The sequence below is a fragment of the Andrena cerasifolii genome, chromosome 10 (assembly GCF_050908995.1).
Source record: "Andrena cerasifolii isolate SP2316 chromosome 10, iyAndCera1_principal, whole genome shotgun sequence".
Classification (NCBI taxonomy): Eukaryota; Metazoa; Arthropoda; class Insecta; order Hymenoptera; family Andrenidae; genus Andrena; species Andrena cerasifolii.
Window position 1 is genome coordinate 10440081 of NC_135127.1, and position 22099 is coordinate 10462179.

Genomic DNA, 22099 nt, shown 5'->3' on the forward strand with positions numbered 1-22099 from the left:
TTTCAGCAGACAAAGTGTTACGACAGTGCCTCTCAAGTTCCTTTCCTCGTGGGCTCATTTGGACGAGGAAAGGTGGGTAAAATTGCCACATCTACTTTTCTTCACTCGTTTTTCATTATGCAGTAGTATAAATACAAATACCTCGCTTACTGAATAACGCACTATTGGTTGGTCGACGAATGAAGAGGGTTACTTTGATAAGTTACGCAGACCTTGAGTCTCATTTTAGGAGAATTTTAGACTTCCAGTGAATTTTAAAACGATAAGAAAACAGTGGTGGGAAGTGAAAACGCTTTACGTGCGCTTGGAAAGCAGGGAATTTCATTGAGAATTTGAGAAAAGGATGTAATGGTAAATGAAATTTCGGGTTACCTTCTGTTTACCAGGATGGTGCGGGTGTATTTGGGAAATGCGGTCAAATCATTCTTTGGCAGATAATAAAACGATGACACTGGTGATAACGATTAGGTTCGCCACCGTGCACGTGGAGGATGCATCATCGATTTCTACTCTGAAACGTGAAATATTGCTTTAGAAAAGGTGTTCCTTGTTTGAATAGCATTATCTGCTTCCATGCTGCCCGCAATTTACTGTCATACTTGTTTGAATTACAGGATATTAGACCGCGAACTGCGTCTTTTTTATCGATTCCTTCGACTCCGTTCGAAGTTCATTAGTTAACAGATACAAGGAAACTTAACCCCTCGCTGCATCAATGTATTCTCTATTGCAAACAGAATGCGTTGAATGGAAAATAACAGAAAGACCGCGAGAAAATTGCTGACGATACATTACATGACTGTTGCATTGCATTTTTAACATTTCATGAAACTTTTTTCTCATATCCTTTACCGACACAAGGAGCTAATTATCTTTGAATTATTTATCCATTAAAGCAGCTCCATCTTCTACAAATGTTCGCGCGACCATTTTCCCAATAAAGGGTACAAGAAAGTGTGAAGGTTTCTGTCGCAAGTAATCCTTCCCCATTCCGTTACTAATCAATGCTTTATTTTCTGACATGAGCTCGCTCTTAAAAAATATCGACGCTATTCCCAGCGACAGAAGATTTCCATTCATCGAATAGCTCGACACTCTTACGACTATTTCCCTGCAGTTGAATCTCGCTTCAGAAGCGAAGGTGATGGTTCCTGAAACGCTTCGATGCTCGCGTACCAAGCCGCGGATTCGCGCGCGTCTTTTGCCGCTCCTGGGCGGGTCGAGCGAAATGAAAAGGCGAATAAAAAAAAAAAGAGGGGCAGGAAACGAGAGCAGAGTAAGGGGGAAAAAAATATAAGAAACAAAAAAAAAACGGAGCGGAACAATGTCCTCTTTGTTCCATTCAACGTTTCTCGCCCTGTTTCGACCCGCCCACGGGCGCGCAAAAGGAGCGTGCACGGGCTCGCGCGTGTGTAGTACACCCCAACAGTCGCATTTTGGATGTATTTTTTGTCCTCAGTAGTAAAAAAAATAATATGTACAAGACTCTCGGGAGGGTTTCTTACAAATTACACGCGTCGCTTTCGAATGAAACTCAACCGCTGAACCTTCAGTGTGTCTCACTGTGTGTGTGTGTGTGCACGCTTTTACAAATCGCTGATCGCACAAGAAGCAACAACGAGAAATCTGCGTACTCTCAACTCGAGAGGATCAAGAAGTGTCAGTCGTCTCTCTCTCCCTCGCATTCCCTTTCTACCTCTCTCTCTCTCTCTCTCTCTTTCTCTCTCCCCGATATCTACTGGGTAGCAAGTGATTGTATCGTTCGACAGAATCGCAACACGGTCGTGTCTTTCTTTTTATTTTCCTTTGTTTTTATTTAAAAAAATACAGGTCGAGTATGCGATACCACGATTTGTTCGACCGGCCGCTCTCGCCGCGCGGCCGGAAGTTCTGCGATCCTCTGTGGGCAGGGGCGAATGCGTACGCTCCGATCGATTTAAGCTGTGGCTTCCTGGGGCGCCCTGACCTTTTCGTTTAAATAAATCATGAATTCTGAATACCTCCCAGTGGCAGGATAAAATGAATTGGAAATGAGTGCGGCGCAATTTGAATGAGAAGGGAAACTAAATGGTGGTCATTTGTTGCTTACAAGTACCACATGTCGAGCACTAAAATTGCAAAAAGACCCACTTATTCTACTCTTAGTCTCAGAGACTTCACGTGTCCCAAAAACAAATCACTGGTTTTGAAGAAGCAGCTACTTGGACTAAGCTGCTTCTCGTAGCTACTAATATTATTCTTCAATTACCCCCCCCCCCCCCCAAAAAAACAAACCCCCATGGGGCACCCCAAAAATTCATCATTCGCCTCTGCGTGCATGTTACAGATACACGTATGTACGTACGTCCTCCACACAGTGGATTCTCGAAAAATGAACACTTCTTTTCAGGACAGAGCTGCACCTTCGTCGAGCAGGAAATATCGTGAAGATAGTTGAACAGAGGTGTAGGGGGTCGTTAAAGCTATGCAAATCAAGCGAACTCGCGCTATTTAAAACAATAGCGAATTAGTACGTTCCGTACATCGTCCGACTCTCAGAGCTTTCGAAATGCTAACTTTCCTTCAGAACGTCGGGATTCAGCGAACTTCTTGGTACCTTCTTACCGCGGGCTAAACGACGATAACGTTTGTAGCTATTGCCGATCGTTTAAGTACCGGATCGATCGCAGACGAAGTAGTCGGGGAAGAGTCATCGTGATTTTTGCGGTCTGCCGTGCAGTCTGCTCGACGAGAAGTTCAGCGTGTACAGCGACGTTGTAGGAACAGTCCGTGAGAGGTCGATTGCAATAGGTAGAAATAAAAAATAATAAAATAAAGAAGAAACGAAGAATCCGTACGTTTCGACGGGAGGCGACGAAAAGTCCACGGGTTTTCTGCCAATACGTATTCCTGCGCGTGCCGCTGAATGATACAATGATTACGTGACAGCGATGACACTCGGCTGTTACAATTAAGGAATCAACAATCGCACTCCGTGTGAAGATTAGGCAACGCACTCGCACATACCTATCGTAATAATATAATCGATTAATAATTACGAATTAATACGTGAATCGGCGGCGATGATAATAATAGCAATAAATTGTTCGTCGCTAAAACGCTCTCTACCGATATGTTAGTCCAAAAAATGTTCTACGACTTCCGTATAAACAGACAGCGACATTAAACATCATCGTTTATATTATGCGTAGAAATTAATTCATATTTATATGTATAATATATATATAATATATATATATATATTTATATATATATATATAATATAAAACATTTGAAAAAATCACAGTTACTTAAAAACATCTTAGTTCACCGCATCTCCCTTTCACACTATCTCCCAATCTATTTATCTATCTATCGTTCGCCCGTTTCATCGCTCTTTTCCTTACTTCCCTTTCCTCCCCGCGGCCGTTCTCCCCTGCGCATGCAAATACTTTTACATTTCGTTAATAAGCATCACGAACGGTTTAAGGGTAAATTGTCGACAAATATTCACGCACACTTACACTTGCTTCTACGTAAAATCGACGTTGCACGAAGAACACGCCGAAGCGACCAGGCCCTCCTCGACATGTTAGGTGGCTGGCACACTTCGGACACGACTTCCGGCACAGCTTTCCTCTCGGGCACGTCTGTCTTTCCCTCGCGAGCTTCTTTTTAAACATTCCTTCGCGAGATATCGCCTACCATTCGCTCAGCGTTTCCTCGTCGACCGTGCTAACCAGCCGATGTAGCTGCAAATTACTGTCTTTTTTGCATTTACTGAGCTGTAACGTAGGAAATATCCTTCACACTTATCAGTGGTAAGTTGGAGTAATTGAAAGGTTTTGAGCTACTCAATTGCATGATTCACTGCTAAGCGAGAAGCTTGATAAATAATTATTTAAAAGAAACTTGGTTTTTTATTGCAGATTTAAGGAGAATTTATGTTGGAATTCTTAACACATGTGACAGCAGAATGCTAAAACATTGCAATTCTTTAAAAATTCCTTCACTGTTTCTTAAAACAAATTTCATTCGTAGTGATGAACATTTCTTTTTATTTTGGTATATAAATCAAATATTTAATACGTCACAGCCCAGTAATTTTAAACAGAATTGAAACGGAAACTTCTTTGCCTCCACGTACAGGTTCTCAATTTTCTTTTCATATTTCGAATTTATTGTGTAGCTAGTGTGAAGATCACGAACAAAATTTCGAATACCAGACCTTGCCAAATTAGTCTACTGACTGTTAAAGAAGTTTTCCATTTTAATTCGACAATTGTGTACCTCGCTTTCAATAAGAATCGACGGTCAATCAGTGATGAATCGGCTACTATTACAAATAATATATTAAGATAGTAAAAAACCTATCGATCAGGTCATAAGTCTACATCTACATACGTAGAGCATTGTCTACGTAAAGCAATCATTAATCATCCTCTCATTCCATTTTTATCGATTTCGAATGAACATGTCGAAGCGTACAGCGTCTCCATACGAACGGAAGTGACACTTTACCAAAGTGGACTTCGTCAAACTTAGTTGTGAATGCACAACAGATTCATCGATACTGTAATTATTCACGTATACGCGTAACATATGGCAGTTATGCAAAGATTTCCACCGTTCAGGCGGAGGAGGGTAACAGTAAGAAAGAGATGAAAGCGTCAAGAAATAGGGAGGAAGAAAAGTGACAGTGATAATACAGGATGCAGCACAACTAGCACGACAATCGAACAGGAGATGATTCCTCGCCCAAAAACAAGTCAAAACAGTAAAATACCTTTCCTTGAAAAACATTCCTTTTTTCAAGAAAATTAATGCTGAAAATATATCTCCACGTACACCACTAATATACTTCAATTAAGTGCATGTTTCATCATACATATAAAAATAATTTAAATGCACCGTCACGTGCTAACCACTTTATCTACCTTGTTCGCTGATAAATTCTTGACTGTCTTTTAGATCCATTTCGACACGCCTGAGATCAACAATATTCCGTACAATTTATCGCTGAATAAAATGGAAGTTCTGAGCACACAAAACCGCGTCGATTTGTCTTGCGCAATCAGAGCACAAAATTCATTGCTTCGAGACGAGGCTTCCTCGATAATTTTTAGTTATTTTTCCCCTAAAATGGTGACATATAAAAAAAAATATATTTAGACTTGTTTCATCACAACGATTCATCCCTCCTGCTTCCCTTGTACCCAGCCTGAGCTATATCCCAATAAATTCAATTACTAGATAGTTTTTCTTTCCTAATATTGAAAGGATGTGTCTCTCCAACGTCCGAAGACTATCATCTTGAATTTTCATCGAACCTTCGCCTCTTGAGAAAGAGAAGAACAATCAGATAAGAACAAAGAACGAATTTCTCTAGCCAGCTGGCGTTAGCGAAACGCTAAACCGCGGAGCAAGCATCAAGCGTGGGAGTCGCTGATATCGTTACGGGATACGCTTTCGATATCACAAGACGAATCACAAAGTTTAGCACTCTGGCCGCGCGGCTCGCTTAATTCGCTAAATCGCGCATTGCCGTTACCGTTGACGCTGCGAGCGCGTTTTCTAAAGCACAGAGTCCCCCACGCAATGAAATGATGAAACACCAACGTGGTCGCACTTTTACGCGGGAGAAAGTCTGTAAGGCAGTGACAGACCTTCGACGTTCAAGGAGATAGTCAGATTACGGTTAAGTACTAATCGTCGTGATAAGGGACCAACCATCCCTTGCGAAATTTCTAATTAAAATTACGATAAAACTCCCTCTTAAATCGAGCTAGAGCCGACAACTTGCACGACCTCCGAACGAAGAAGTTCTCAATAGGAGGGAAATGATTGATGAATTCGAATAAGCCAAAATCAACTCCGATCGTGTACGATGGAGAAGAGTTTCGTACCAACGGTATGGTAATGACAGTCGTTAAGTAGAAACGGGTGAATTCCGACTTGCTTCCTTGCGAAGGGAAACGGAGTAAAAGGCGGTAATAAATAGTACGGGCTGCAAACGTGAACTCGTTCCTTGAATTCCTCCTCGTCGGACGGTAGGAATTCACCTTGAATTAATTTTATAAAGGATTATCATCGTAGCCAAGACTGAATGTTGTCTTTTAACTATCGTTAAGTTGAAATCAAGTAGCTATTGCATAACTTGGCAGTGTTGACACGAAGCGTAAACGAGACACTTATAGGTTGAGCGTGAGATAAAGTAGGAGCCTGGAAACTTGAGACATGTAACTTGAAGGACGATAGTAGAAATAGTTAATAATAAATTATGTATAGTGGTGGCTAAAAGAATGCTTAAAATCAAGAAATCGATAATAATGAAATTTTGCATACATGGTATTTTTCTTATCATTCACGTTTTAAACATTTTCAACCACCAGTGTACTCTGTAGTATTCTAAAAGCTTTAGAATGTACACAAATTGGGCTCTTAAGAAGAATATTACTATGGGAAATACACTGTATTTATTCCTACTATTTGCTTTGTTCCCCTCAATTTCCTAAGTCTGTGATCCAGAAATTAATTTGTTATCGGTGGAAACGTAAGTTATCTCGAAGAAAAATAGCACAAGTCTCACGTTTCCAGTCACGTTTCCTGTCACACGCTCAATTCTAAGTTGCAGAGGACAAAGAACGCGGAGTAACGAACGCCGCGAGAGATTTACAGATTATTCGACTAAAAAATGCAAAATGAAGCTACGACTGTTTACAAAATTGCCGCGATTGCGCAGAAAGAATTCAAAATACGTTCGATCCGACTTGGTGAATCGGATTGGAAACTCCACCGGTATTCATTCCGCACACGTTCGCGCGAGAACGTAATTAGGATCCGCAAGTAGCTTCACTCGTCAAAGATATATTGTCCATGTTCTTAATCGTGGCATCGTACGTCAAATCGAGTCATTAACGATCGTATTCAGCGATATCTGCGGACTGGTGTCACCGAAGGTTCACTGCCCGCACTGGATTGAGTTTGCACGCCATCCCGATAACGATCACAATGAAATCGTAACACAAATGTACAACGTACACGTACATAAAGGATTTAAGTTAACAGGCAACGCTCGGGTTCATCGTCAACGACGACACCCCCGTTGTCTAGCTACCGAGTGAGTCATACTCATAATACGAAATTATTCTCGGGTGGCCGACGTATTATCTCTACAAGTTATTACGCCCTATCTAGATACTTACGCGCTAAGCGCTTGCTCGAAACAAAAGCTGAGGATTAAAAAAAAAAAGAAGAAGAAAAATAAAGAAGTCCACGGGACCAGTGGTGGCAGTAAACTTCGTTCGTGTCGTGCGTCCCACCCGTGCGAGTCGTCGCGGCCGAGACAGCGAAGGGGCGCGACTGAGACGAAGAACATCGATCAAGAGCTATTTCATTAAGTGCTAGGTCAATTATGTACAAAATCTTTATATATTACATGACGATTCCGATCCGCCGATGATAAAAATCTTGGCCGACGGATGCCCGGCAGTAAAGGAATGGTGTCAAGTGGCCTGTGCACCTTCCCTTAGGAGAGGACGTTGACCTCGCGCGGCGAGCCACAGACGTTTAGCACGCTGCTCGTCGAGTTAGGCGTGATCTGACTTCGGGCCTCGTTCTGCGCCTGCCGTATCGCCTCCTTATACGGCCCCCTTTTCTTTTTGTTGTACCGCGTCTTCAACAAAAACCGATCCACATTTCAACGTTATCAAACCACTGGCTACATCCTGGGGCGATTTCAGATGGGAAACTTGGAAGATCGTGTCGCGAATAATCTCAACGAGGGAACATAGACTGTATTTTCACTGATCATTCACTGTACTATGCTAGAGTCTATAAAAGTAACTTCGATTACCTTGAATGATTCTAAAAATGGGCTCAGCTGGTCGCATGCCATGAGAGAGCTCGTCGACGACCCGTACCAAGCGACGTGAGCCTGCGGACCAGACGATGTACCATCTTCTTTGCAGGAGACCGTGATGCTGAGGACCTAGGGCAACGACACGTTCATTTCCAGGTGCAATGTTTAATTGAAATTGCGGCGAAGTGTTAATCATACATTTATATGACGCCTACCTTTCCAGGCCACCAAGGGAACCCATGAATCTTCCCCCACACCACGTCGCCGACGTCCATCCTTCTGCCATTAGCTGTCAGACAGTGCTCGACAGGGGTCGCGGCAAGACGCATCATCAGAGGGTGAGACGGTGGCGGGAAATCTGGAGCAGTTTCCCCGGCGTCGACCTCGGGCTCTTGCTCGCTCAATTCGTCGCTGCTGGCACCGGGACTCTTGCATCCAGAGGAGGCATTGCTCACGGGGTAATCGCATCTGGCGTACGCGTTCGTGTTCAATCGCTTCAAGGATATAGACAGCTTCTGCTTCAGGCACTGCTCCTTTATTGCTGTGTACGACTCGCTGCCAGGCAGGACGTTCCAATTCTGCTGATTCTCCGTGGCACTGGACTCCAAACACGGCTGCGGCGGCTGCTGCTGCTGCGGCTGCTGCTGACTCTTGTGCTTCCGGTCCTCCTTGTGTTTCTTTTTATGCTTCACTTTATGCTTGCGACGGTGATACGACAGTGTATCGTACGTGGGATTGTACCTGAAACAAACAGTAAGTACAGAAAGGACGTGAGAGACGGTACTTTAATCTCGTGTCACTGTCTCCAGCACCTGTTACCATGCCTAAGCAAGCTTCTTACCGTGGGGATCCATTGCACGGAGATCTGGCCGGCGAAACACCGCCAAGCATCTTTCTCCTGGCTTCCTTCTTGGCCTTTTTAAGCGCGCGTTTCGCTGCTTTAGCACTGGCGTCCTTCACTCCCTGCTTCTGCGGGTCCACCTGCTCCTGGCCGTCCTCCTCGCCGTCCTCGCGGAAATCGTAGTCGTTCTCGAACGTTCTTGGCAATTCCAGTGGATCCCTCTCCGTCTCCGTCTGCCCGTCCTCGGCGTCGTCTGTCTCCTGCTCGTACTCTGGGTCCTGGATCTTGGAGGGTATCTTCAGAACAGTGCCCTCGCCTTGCGCGCCGAACGAGATCTTAATTACTGGCGTGGTTCTGGCTGTCCTCGTCGGATCCTCGAACACAGTCTCATCCCACAAGTCCTCCATCGATCCGACAGACCTCTTCTTTCTCGGTACTCGGCCCGTTCTTGGCCTCATTGTCGAGTCCGCCGCGGCGAACGTTTTCTTCTCGTCTTCCTCTGGTATTTTAGCACTCTCCACAGAGGAACTGCTCAGTCTTCTGGGCGTGGCGCAATACGCCATAGAGGGATTACTGTCACAGTCCGTCGACTCCATGCGTTCCTCGCCGGGCTCCATGGCGTTCACCGATGAATCGCCCTCCTCGGCTCTGTTGTTCCAGTACGACGGGGCGATCTTCACCTTGTCTGCAAAATCGAGGAAACGGCTGAAATTTCATGGGTTTTCAAAGCCAGATGCCAATGTTTTAATATTATTCATTATAGAGAAATAAATCAATGTATTCGGATTGCGAGAGGTTGCAGCAGAACGTCCTGATATAAGAAAATTACGACTCCTTTTGTTGGAGACTGATTCCGATTTAAAAGATCACTCGTGTTCTCGGAAACAAAATTCGTTTACCGTCTTAAGTGCTACAAATGGATGACCAGAGATTTTAGTAGCGTCATCCAGTGAACGAACTATTATTAGAGCTTGCTAAAAGATTTACAGAGTTATCCAAGTGACACCAGAATTACGCGACACCACCCACGCGAAGAGCTCTGAAGTATCCTCGATTTCTGGAGTTATTCCAGAAAAGGGGGCAGTCGGTTCGCATGGAAAAGAACTAACCGGTTCCTTGAATGGCGTTGCTAATCTCGTTCGGCTGTAGCCGCGAGATTTTTGGTATGAGAGACGGTCCTAGCTTCGACGAATCAGGACTCACAGCCGCAGACGACGAGGATTTCGTTGCTTGGTGAGCCGACGCCGCGATGTTCTCAGACTGGCACTCAGAGAACAGTATCCTCGAGGTTTTTTGCGGCTGCTGGCCACAACGTCGATCGCTTCTTCTGGTGGACCCATGACCCGTGACCTAATCAAATTGGAGCGCCAAGTGACATTATCTTCGTTCCTTATTCATCGCCATATATTATTCAAATATACCGTATCATCCAATACGAATTGTTTCAAAACAAGTTCTTTTACATTGAATTGACCCAATGAACGAAGTATATTTAAATCAGGAAACGGTAACTGGACGATGCATTATTAAAAGAGTTTCCAGCTGAAGAGGAAATAATGTCTTGCAAGGGAGCACTTTAATCTACTTTTTCATTACTTAAATATCAGCCGTGTACGAATTTCTTCTTCAGACCTATTTATTAGCTTCCTGCAATGCAAGTGTTACAGCTTTTACTCGTTACATCTGATCTACCTTACAGCTTCTACTCAATAGTTACTATTACCGAAACAGCATTTTTTTCTTCACAAATTTTTAAAAACCTTCAAACACCGTACATCTATATATTCTTCGTATCACCATGCAGCAAATGTGTCTTAATCGAGCGAGGTAAATTCCAGAAGGAAATCAGGAAAGTGAAGTACCTGCTGTTGCTGTGGCTGCTGAACGTCGTCGTGCTTCCGTTTCCTGCTGACGTCCACGTTCTCGCTGTTCTCGTTGCAGATCGACCTACACTTGCTGCAGAGGACCTGACGTGGCCTGAGCCTGACCGTCGGCCGTGCATTCTTATACCTGGCAGGTGGATTGATGTTCCTACGAAGATCGGCTTTGGCCACGGCCAGCGTGCTCTTTCTCTCCTGGAAATAGCTGAAACGGGCAGCGATGGTCGCCAATTTGTCGCCATCGGGATCTGGTACCGGCTCTGGGGGTTGCACGCCACAAGGGAGGCCTCTGGAAAACACCCAAATCGAAAGAGGATCAATAATCTTCCTCTCACTAATACAAATAGTACCGCGTGTTTTTTTTTATTTTTATCACTTTGGTAAATGAGAGGAAAACTCTGTATTTGGATAGGAATCTTACATCAACTAATCCTGATAGTGGAACATGGCTAGTGTTCAGTTACAGGGACGAAGAATGTCGGCTGCTCGAGGTCACTACCTACGCTACCTCCAATCTAGCGAATCTAATCGTTTCCAGTTACGTTGAAACCGCAGTCTTGAAAATAACGTGGAAAGTAAAAGAAAAGATACGGAATCCTCTTTCTGAAAACTACGGGGGGATGAAGAAAATCGACTGATCAGGTTATCGAATCGGCCGTTTGAGGGCCGACTGCTCTAAGCAATTGAGCTCTCGAAGCAGAACGACGTTCAAACACATCGACCTTCCAAGTAATATGAAAACTGAGAGGAGAGATACGAGGGTGTGTACCTGCAGACTGTATAGGGGGGGAAGAATCGAACTTTTCGTTTGCCAGAAGGCTGATTCACGAGGTACACAAAGTGTATCGTAACACGTGCGATATGAAAGCAGTAAAAAAAGCTGATCCCCATTTACGACATCCCTCGTGTAGCATAAAGAATAAGTCCAATAAAGTGCTACAAGAAACTTCGACGTGCGGGAACCTTATCGAACACAACAGAAAACCAGAACTCAATAATTACTGTAATTCAAAGACAATGCCAAGTAAAGTCATGAAAAGTATTCAAATAGGCTGCAGAATCACAGATAGTTCAATCGCAACGAACCACTCGCATTTCACAAGCATGTGAAACGAGAATGTGGTCCCTGCCATATTTTATGAAAATCACGGTGGATTACAGGGAGGCTAAAATCTCCGGTGCGCGATCCCCCGGCGTTTAATGAAATCTAAGAGGGAAAATGATATTGATCCGGGTAGATCGAATCGCGGTAAGATAATGAAGACCTTTCGTAATGAAAGTACTATTATCATAATAGCATCCCAGACTGCATCGCCGGCCGATGAGACACGTAAGCCGCTAACCTGCATCGGAGCGCAGTGAAGTCATTGTGTCTGGATTGCAATTTCGTGACTGCAGCGGAGCGAGGCTCGCGAGAGGCCCCGCTAAAAAATAAATAGAAAGCAAGATTACCAAGTAGACGCGGTGTTCGCCGAGCCTGAACCGAGACATCTTTGTATCTCAGTCGAACATAAAGGGAGCCTTTCTCTTCCCGTCGAACCCGCCAGCTTTCAGGGAAAATTAGACCACGGGGGACCCTCCGCGCCTCTGCCAAACGCGAGGAAGCTAACTTTTCACAGAATAATCTGTGCATTTTCAAAGGGACTAAAAACATATTTCCCCTCTGGCCTGGGCGGCACATCCTTCGCGGCGGATCGAAACCGATGGCTCGCCAGCCAATTCCATCGGGAAATTAATGGACGACATCATGCGATTTTCCTATTTCCGCGGAGCACGCCAAGGAAAATCGATCTTCTCTCGCCAGGTGATACGGTGGTAATTTCGTGAGTCTCGCGCGGAGCAACGCGTCACTGATTAGCTGAAAATAATTGCCGGCAAGCGTTCGTATCAGTGGCGAGAGGAGGTCACGAGCTAGACGAGTTTTTTTTTAGTGCTTTTTTGGGGGATGTAGCATGTAGCAATTCTGTGAGGAATTTTTACTCAGCGGATGATCGAAAAGCTGCGGTTTTCTGAAATTCAGTATGCCGCAGCTGCTATATTACTTGAAAGCCACTTATAGTCCAACGAAATCCACCCAATTTCTATTAAAATACCATCAATAACTAATATTCAAAGGTCTATTAACGCTTCACTCTATCTTGTATATATTCATCTTAACGGGGGACACCACGGTAATGGCCCCAAAAAGTAAAGGTACTTTGGAAATTTATTAAAAGCAAACTATGCAATGAATCTTTTTTAAACTTTTAGGACTTTCTATTGGATATTTAATTTATACGAATCTCTTTTTTTTATTCTATTGGAATACATTACTGCTCCTTACTCAGTTTCGCAAAAAATGTGGATTAGTCCGTTTTTGCTCTCACTGCCTCAAATCATAAACCCTCTTACAAGTGAACCTTTAACTTCTCCTTTCTCCCCAAAACCCTGAACATCCCCTTATCTTAATACTCCCTCAGCAAAAGTATTCCATTATACCGTGATACTCGAGACACTGCTAAAATATCCCCGCCAACGACAACATTTCTACATTTTGAAATGTAATTCTACCCAGAAATCAGCCGTCCAGGGAAGCGACATCCCCTCGTGGAGGGCCATCATCTTCTAGACGGCACCGCCTGAAAGAACCCGCGTGACGAACCGCAGGAGGACAAAAAACGAGCCTCGGCTGGGTCTCCTCTAGGCTGACCGCGGTCGGTGCGGTTTCATAACGTCGAGAACCATCTGCGCGCGGTGCACAGAAGCCAGAAGCGCTTGGCTGGCCAAAAGATTATTGGGCAACGGTTCCCAAACGCCAGCGATGCCTGGCATCCTCGTCGTGCACGGGACAACAACGCGGCTACGTGGTGGCGTGCTATCGATTCGACAGGGGGGCGTACAATGAGCGACAGACAAACCCCGATGCAGTATATCCATTAATATTTTCCAGCTCCCGATATGCTCCGAGGCCCACGAAGCTCGCCCGCGCGGACGAGGCGGATCTAGATGAATAGCGGAGTCCTAGATGAAAGTCAGCAGCGACCAGCCCCCGCGGAAACTGAGAGGAAAAGAAGAGGAACACGCAGCGGTCCATGTTGCTGGAAAATCTTCTGGCCACCTCCAAAGCTGGCAATCCGTCTTTTCCCCCGTTTTTCTCCTCACCTCCTTTCCACCGTCTCTGTTCCAGCGCTGCCATATGTGGGTTTCGGTGAGGAATGCCCGCTATCTCTGGGATTATTTTCGCGCGCTTTTGGTTTATTATTCTGGTCGGCTTGAGCTACCGAGGGGGGTCAGAGGAAAAAAGTCGCTAGGCGTGGAGTCGCAGACCGAGGCAGGTTTAATTTCGGCGAGGACCACGGCTGGGTGGCTCGATACTGCGGGCAGGTTTCTGCCTTTGGGTTCGTCGAGTCCGGGGAAGAAAGAATTCTATCTTGCTGTGTTTGCTTGGGTCGCATGGTGAATAGGATTCCGCGGTGGGTGGAACGTGGCTGGGGGTTGGAGAACGCCGACTATTAAGGTGGACGTTGTGATTAGATGGGTCGGAATGTGGTCAGCTGGAAGAATGTTCCAGTGACCTTCTAGGCTTCCCAGGCCTTAAGGCAGCACGACACCTACCACTTTTGCTACTTCCGCGAGAAAACTTCGCCTCTTCTCCTCTCGGTTGCGAGCGCGGCGGGCTCACGTTCCATATGGGTTTTCAACGAGGCAAAAGCCTCGTGCGCCAGTGCTTCTGGCATTCGTTTATTGTTTATACGCGCGCAGCGTCTTATTACGGCCTCATTTCCCAGGGCTCCCCTGTCCCAGGGCTTCGTGAGTAATTAAGGAAGCTGCAATTAGAGACATTCTACCCGAAATGAGTAATGAGTTTCAACCGACCGGCGACACTGGCAATACAAACACGGAAAATTCCCGGGCATGCCGCTACAATCGAAACGCGCGCATTCTTCTCGCTGCGCGCATTAGAATATAGCCGGCACAACCAAAAGTACATAGTTGTTGGCGGAAACGTGCATACGTGTCTTCCACGCCAGTGGTGTACTGCTTTGCATTCGCGAGGAAAGCTTCCAGCTACTTCAACTAATTATATTAATACATTAATATACACGCTATGTACATCTTGTTCGAAAAGCACACGCGCAGCTTCTGTGAAACTAAGTTTCAGGCAACGCGTCGAAGGGCCTCGCGGTACAAAGTCACGGGTATTTGAAGCTACCAGTTCTTAGAGGCATACGGACACGGGTGACGTAGAAGCGTCTGACGAAAAAATTAAAATAACCTCTGTTCCACGAAAAAACAATGGTTTATAGCCGCCCGAGGCTGTCAGCGACGGAAATCTATGTCCATCGACCGATCCAGCTGCGAAAACCCATGACGAACGAGCTTTTCGTCGAGGTCAGACACGCGAAAAAACTTATGAAACTGGTGGTGCATCCAGGCGTACGCCGAGCAACGCATACCGCGGGTGAATAATGCGAATGGATGCTGCGGTAATGTGATTTATAGCCCGCAATAAAATATAGGTGATTCATCTGTGAGGAAATTGGGACGTGCAAAGGTCGACTGGCTAGGATTTTTCACGAGAATCGTCACCTTCGACGCGGATGGTGATGCTTGTCGCGGATCTAAGAGAGGAGATCGGACGTGAAACGATATCAGAAGAAAAACACTGCTTTCTGACGAGTATTTACACGCACCGTTGCTTAGAGAATCGTTATCTACATCCTCTGATGTAATGCGTTACCCATTTCAGAGACGTACGATTGATAAGAAATTATTATTGTCTAACGTTCAAGATTGTACTATCGCGAGAAATCTTGAATTCAAAACGCGCGATTAAGTCTGTTTTGATAATATTCAGCAGCAGGAGCGTAATTGAGCTTCTTGTTTAGTACAGGCTTCTGCTGGAAGTATACTTCGAATTTAATATGAACTTTAAATCCCAGTTTATTAAGTATTGTAAAAAGAAACCTCGCGGCGATGATGAGCCATTTCTTTGGGCATATTTCAAAGGTTTCGTAGAATTCTTTCGCGTAAATGGATATTATCAATAAACACTACAAAATGTGTGAAATTAACATAAAATTCCTTCTTTTTTTTTAAATAAAAGGTACAAAAAGTATATTAATACAGTAAATTAATAAATAATATATTAATAACAGTATAATATTAATAAACCCATCAAAAAGAAGCCTGTTTAAAAACACTGTCGTAAATTAATATTGACAAAACTAATGATATACAAATATTGCGCCAATTATAACGACGGTTATTTATACAAACAAAAAAAATAACGATGACTATTTATGCAAACAAAAAAATAATAATGAAGTAATAAATTTGTTTGTTTGTATAAATACCCACTGTCCATTTTTTTTGTTTGTATAAATACCCATTGTTATAATTGGTTTCAAAGGTTTCGTAGAATTCTTTCATGTAAATGGATATTTCTATTATTCTAGGTTTTTTTAATTGGAATGCTTCCCTCTGTTTTCAATTAAATCAGCTATTTCCGAGTTAGAATATATGTGGCGTAATTGCTCTTCTGCTTTTTAACGAGTAAAATGCTAGGTGAATATTTTTCCCCATAAGGATCAACATAAAAGAGGCCACATACATTTTCTTCAAAATAGTGAATCATAGCGATTCAACCGGTTTTAACAATAGACCAGCTGACGCGCGCGCATACTCACTTTCACATGTAAATCTACAACTTCATGCCTCGAATTTTTGCAACCAAGCGGTTATGTAAAACCTCCAGATGGTATCTAATAATTTAGACGTTCGGAAACGTTCAAGCCGAGCTACGGAGGGACAGGACAGCGGGGACGACGGTACTGCTCCCAGGAAGATAAGAATTCAATACAGTGTAATAAAAAATTCCATACTCCATCGGAGAAATTATCGAGCAGCTTTCTAATCTTCAATAATTCACCTGTTTGCTTCGAGCAGTGAATTAAAAACGTTATAAACTTCGCCTGATATCTTGCTCCCACTTCTAAGTAGTACAAAGACGAATATGTCTCCAGAAAATGCAGGACCGACTCCGTTTTAACAATTCATCTCCACGGATTCCACGTGAAATTCGAGAATTATGACACAACTGGAGCCAGCTTTCAAATTATAGGCCCCAAGCTGAGAAATTAGTGCATTCGTCTTCGTGTGTTACAGATGTCTCGGCTATCGTCTACTGGCTCCAGCAGACTTATTTCCAAGCTGGCGAAGAAGAAAGGGGATTCGACGCGATCCCCCTCAGACTTCCACGAATTTTCCCTCCAGATCTGAACAGCTGTTTTCTATATCCCTGGGTTCGCGCTCGAGCCGTGTAGCAATCGCGAAAGCAAGGTCTCCGGCCTACCGTGCTCGGCTTATATCCGCGGCCGTAACGCCTCGTGTCTAGGCAGTGTGCAAAGAGGGTGTCGTCAACGTCGGCGAGAACGACACCAATTGCGAACTGGCACGAATAAAATACGCGAAGGTATCCCAGGCGGGGCACAAAGTAGATGGCCGCGTGAGCGTCGAGCATGGATCGTTAAACTGAAATCTGTTTGGAGCAACCCCGTCGCGATGCTCGGGGTTCAACGGACGGCTTTTATTTTCTCCGAGCTTTCTTAGATGGAATTATACACTTTCTTCTCCTGCCCCTACGAATCGGTTTCCCTCGACGTGCCTTTGCTGCGAAATGCACGTACTAACTTTGTGTTCGAACCGTCGAACGTGCTTATTGGGTCCTGGGAATAGCGACCCCCGGTTACTGCAGTGAAATGTTTCTGTTAAGTTGAGTTTCAACTGATTTCTCTTGGACATTTGTTCTCTGGAAGGTTTTATTGGAAAATTAGTACTATATTGCTTTCCTATTCGCGTAAGGAACATTCGATGCCCCCACCGATCGAATTCTTTTTAATTATTTCCATTAACTTCATCCCCCAGCTTCTATAATCACATCCAGAGTTTTAAATGGGGCGGGTTCTATCTCTACTTCGAAGCAGCTTGAAAAAGTTTATATTAAGTTAGTCTTCCAAGGTTGGAACCTATTTAGAGCTTCTGCTTCAAAATTGGGCCACCTTACCCTTATTTATTCGCATCGATTTCGACCAACATACACTGTTTACCCATCCCCGTGTTTGCTGTGTCTGCAAAGGTGTGGCAAGCTTCCCGAAAATATCTGTCTACGGTGGAGTAAAGATTAACGGATAAATACAACACAAGTTGTTCTGTTTATAGAAAGCAAATAAGTATTTTGAAATTGTACGATTACTTGTTGCTCGTTCGAAGCTATCACTAGGGGGCCTTCTTCCAAACAGTAAGTACTACAGACACAGAATATGTCCATCGTCTGACGTCTAGCGTTGCAGATAACAAACGCTTATGAACGTTAGCGTACAGTATCGATCGAATTATTTCCAAGCCATTTCTTTTTAAATCTATCTATCAGCTTCCACGAACGCGGCCGTAGTTTCGGGGCGACGTTTCGCATGCCGCTGATTAATCTTCTCCTTTTGGTCCTGATACGAGTTTCCTGGCGCTCTGGCGTCAGATTTTTCAGGAAAAATGACGCAATCGCTGAACTTTCTCTCGCCTCGTCCACCGAATCTACTCTGCACGGCGAAGTTCGCGCCGGTGTTTAAAAATTTACGATGTTGCCAGTACTTTTTTTAATACGACAAGAGAAAAAAAAAGGGAAAGAAGAAGAAGGATCGTAAAGTAAACGATACTTACGGGAGAATTATACGCATTAACCTACAATCAATCATTTTATTCATTCTTTACCACCCACGCTCCTTACTTCCCCAACTTTTCCAACAGCATAGCTACCACGCAGCGATTATCGGCGTGGAAAACGCAGAACATATAATACTGGCGTAGCTGAAGAACTTTCCAGAGAACCGAGCTCGACTGTTCTTACCCCCGAGGAAAGTTTTAACAATAGACTGGAATGTCTCGATAAAAATACCAGTGAAACACGTTTTGTTAAAAGTTCATCATCGTCCGTGTAATACAGCGAAGTAGTATTGATTTCGTAAAGGAACAGTCGTTGTTCTACGTCAAGACCCGAGGAATACGTTTTCAAACACTCCGCGTCTGAGATTCCAGCCGAGAGGGGCAACAAAATAATTTAAACAAAAATCTCGTACACAGACTTGTATTTAAAATAATCTTTTGCCCATCTGTGGATTCTAGTGATAACCTCCATGCAGAGCCCGAAACTAACGGATTCTTATTAAACAGTAACTCCGCTGTCTTATCATAGCATCTTAGCGTGCATTATTTTTTAATTAGCACTTTGGTAAGAGCAAAGTGCGAGAATGTTCCGAAAAACGTGTACCTTCCCGTCACTTTCGCCGCAACTGAGCGACGTGCTTTGTTGAAAATCAATACTCGACACGGAAACGAAACATGTTCCACGAAACATCAATCTTGGTTCCTATCATGGTTCCCTCTTCTCCGGAGAATGCTAATTAATCATAATTGGTGGCTCTACAGCGCATTCTTTCTCTATGTTCCTTAGTATGCATTAGTAAATTCTTTAATCTCTTTTTCAGAGCATTCCATGTAAAATACCAAACGAGATCTAGGGACCAAAAATTCCCAACTGCGATACTCTCCTCTTCCCCCAATGCAACTGTCTTTTTTTTCAAGAATCTAGCTACCTCCATTCACAAAGAGAAAAGATACAGAGGACTTACTTCTAGGACACCCTGTATGCAGCATTTTAAACGTTAAAATGCTCTAGCCCGTCACGACCTTAGTTGCGCGGCCCTCCAACCCGTATGGCCGCCATGGCCAGAAAATTTATTTCGCCCGTTCGATATTGTACGTCGACGACGTCCACCGAAACCGCAGGCGTATTCGAAACGCTCAGCAAACCATAAAAATTCATAGGTTCGTTAATTCGCGACGCGGGGCTCGATACACCGAGCGTCGGCCGATGGAGTCGCTTTTAAAAAACTAGAAACGGCGCGGGATTTTCCCGATTTCTTTTTTTTTCTGAAACTGCAGTGGGAACGGTGGCGGTGACGTGGCCAACGATGGGGGTTCAAAGAAACAGGTATTTATAGGATCGAAATTGAATCAGGCCGCCGTTGAATCGGAGCTGTTTAAATATAATACACCTCGAGAAAGCGTGCTCTCTCGGCCTTTTTAACGGGGCTTCCGCGGCACATTGTTGATCGAATCGTGGTCAATTCCGTTCTTCGTTTAAATTTAAACCCCGCCAGCTTCCTGCCCGGAGACAGAAATTATTTTCACGCGCATCGATTCCATTGTTCCACGGCTCCGAGCGTGTCTTGTGCTTCAAATTGCAGGCTGCCATTTTTCTGTTTACCTCGGCACCTCCGTTTGTAATTCTTAGGGTAATGAACAGAATTTGGATGGCCCCCGAAAGTACCTTGGCGCATCTTCTAAATTTTCGAGGGGTAAATTTTGTATTTTTGTGGTAATAATGTTTTGTGGGGTGCAGGTATGAAATGTGGCATTAATAGAATATTTTTAAGTGACGAGTAGTGATCGAAGAAAGGCAGAGGAAAGCTCAATAAATTCTTTTTTTTTCAAACTCTGCCTCTAACAATTGAAACTCCATTTTCCACGAGAATATTATTCCACCGTGCTGAAAAGAAACACGTCACGTACTAAAATACACCAGTTTTTAACCGCAGCATGACTTCCGTCGAGTTGGACTCCTGGGGGCCATTCGAGACCCCAGCTACCTCAGACTTCATCAGGTTGTGAATTAGGTGGCTCTTCAGTGTACGCGGGGAAGCAAATAATATTGTTTACAAAAGAAACCCCGATACTGTATGCCCTATACAAAAAAAGGACAAATCACAGCAATCGCTCCAACACACAAAAATCCCCCCAAAAAAAGAAATGCTGATCAATACCTCTACCCAATTAAAATAGAAACTCAATCCAATTAAATTGAAAATATACCCTTAAATGTCTCAGCGCTGCAGAGTAGCGTTCGCTGTATCGGCTCTGTAATTCAATGCAGCAATTAACACTGGGAAAATACCAAAACAGATTGTAATCGAATTAGGAGCAACACACACGGAGACAATCGGGCCTCGCAAACGACCCGCCAGAATTAAGCTGCTAAAGAATTTATCAATTTGTTTCGCGCACCCAGCATATTCGACTGTGCGAGCAACGTCCCGATGCCAGTGACAATACTGTATATTGCTTTCCCCCAGTCGAGTCGCTGTGGACGATTTCCACGACGATTTGCAAGAGGAGTCATTAAGGCGACCATCAATCAGCCACCGAAATGATGGTGCTGCGATCCACGTGAACCACGATATGGCTTGCGACAATGCGGAGCCATCCCCATCCCCTTCGCCGCAGACGACGCGATCACCGCCAAAAAGGACATCCCTCTATGTATAAAGCTCTTTTTACGGTTTTTTTCCTCACAAAGCACAGGAACCTGCGATGAAGAATAGCTTTCCAGCACGTCCTAGCAGTGCTAACGTAAGAAGAAGCTTACTTTAATGTGCTGTGGGGGTGGAGATTTCAATCTGTTAAAAAGGGAGATATCTCTTTCCCTGGCACACGCTAACTTTATTTTTTACTTCATTTGTGAATTGTGTTAGTCTATTTCTGCTACTGTAGACTGGCTAGAAGATAGGAGAAGAAATGGGGGTTGAAGATTAATCTTGGATCTACATTTATGGTTTGCTGCTTTACATATTGCGCACCTTTACGAGAATATATATATATCAGTAAGAGAATCATAAAAAGCTTCCTATCGGCTTCCTAAAATACTTGCATCCCTCCTCCCCTTCGTGCACGCAAAACACGGGATTTTGCAATGGAAATAGCTCTCTCCTGGCTTCTCTAAATAGTTGCATCCCTCTCTGGGGAAGTGGCCACTTCGCTGGTTAAAACGCTGCCCAAAATAGTTTGATAGGCTCTTAATGTAGAGATGGGGCAGCATTTGGGTTAAGCAGCGCTTTAAACTTATTTCTTCCTAGATTAAGAGCTTCCTCAAACATTTGTGTTCACCAAACATGGGGGTTTTGTAATAGAAACAGCTTCCACTTAGCGTCCTGGAAAGCTTTTATCCCTTCTTGGCAAACTGTTTACTTCTTTCGGCGGAGAACGTCCGGGGCCGCCCGGAACACTTTGCTGAATTTTTGATATTAAAATGCAAAGTAGCGTTTGCTTGAGCAGGTGTCTTTATAAAGGAATATTTCTTGTTATTCTTCAGGAACACACTGCTTCCCAGGCGTTCCTTCTCTTCTAAAAATAAGACTGACGACGAACGCGAAGACTTTGGAATTGACGAAGCCTGCTCGAGTGGAAGAAAGATGTGCAACGAGCTCGTATTCCCAATTTCCTTGCTTTAATTTCTTTTAAGCCTAACGCTTCTGATACGCGAAACGAAGTGGTCGTTAAAGATACTTCGTATCATTCTATCAAGGAGGGGAGGAGAGCATTAAAACTCGGTTGCTCAATATCGTGGGCCGAAAGATATACCTAATGCAATAATATTTATTCGAGAGCCATTAAAGATAACTTGTTCGCGAAGGGAATTAGTCGTTAAAACTTCGATAGAAATTTCAT

At 44.1% G+C, this 22099-nt stretch overlaps 1 protein-coding gene across 3 annotated transcripts in view; it reads right to left on the reverse strand.

Annotated features, from left to right (window-relative positions):
* Positions 1 to 1789: 1789 nt before the first annotated feature.
* Positions 1790 to 22099, reverse strand: part of LOC143373812 (uncharacterized) — a 29787-nt gene continuing 9477 nt past the window's right edge. Inside the window, exons 2-8 of one of the 3 annotated variants that reach the window (XR_013086539.1) lie at positions 10544 to 10850; positions 9791 to 10031; positions 8682 to 9366; positions 8056 to 8581; positions 7835 to 7969; positions 7418 to 7654; positions 1790 to 7341 (exon numbers count right to left, since the gene is read on the reverse strand). Coding sequence is in view for 1 of the 3 variants with exons in the window: in XM_076821387.1 (XP_076677502.1) it covers positions 7508 to 7654; positions 7835 to 7969; positions 8056 to 8581; positions 8682 to 9366; positions 9791 to 10031; positions 10544 to 10850 (2041 nt within the window). In the remaining 2 variants the exon portion in view is untranslated. Of the gene's footprint in view, positions 7655 to 7834; positions 7970 to 8055; positions 8582 to 8681; positions 9367 to 9790; positions 10032 to 10543; positions 10851 to 22099 lie in introns of all 3 variants that reach the window. The other 2 variants (XR_013086538.1, XM_076821387.1) reach the window with 2 other exon arrangements.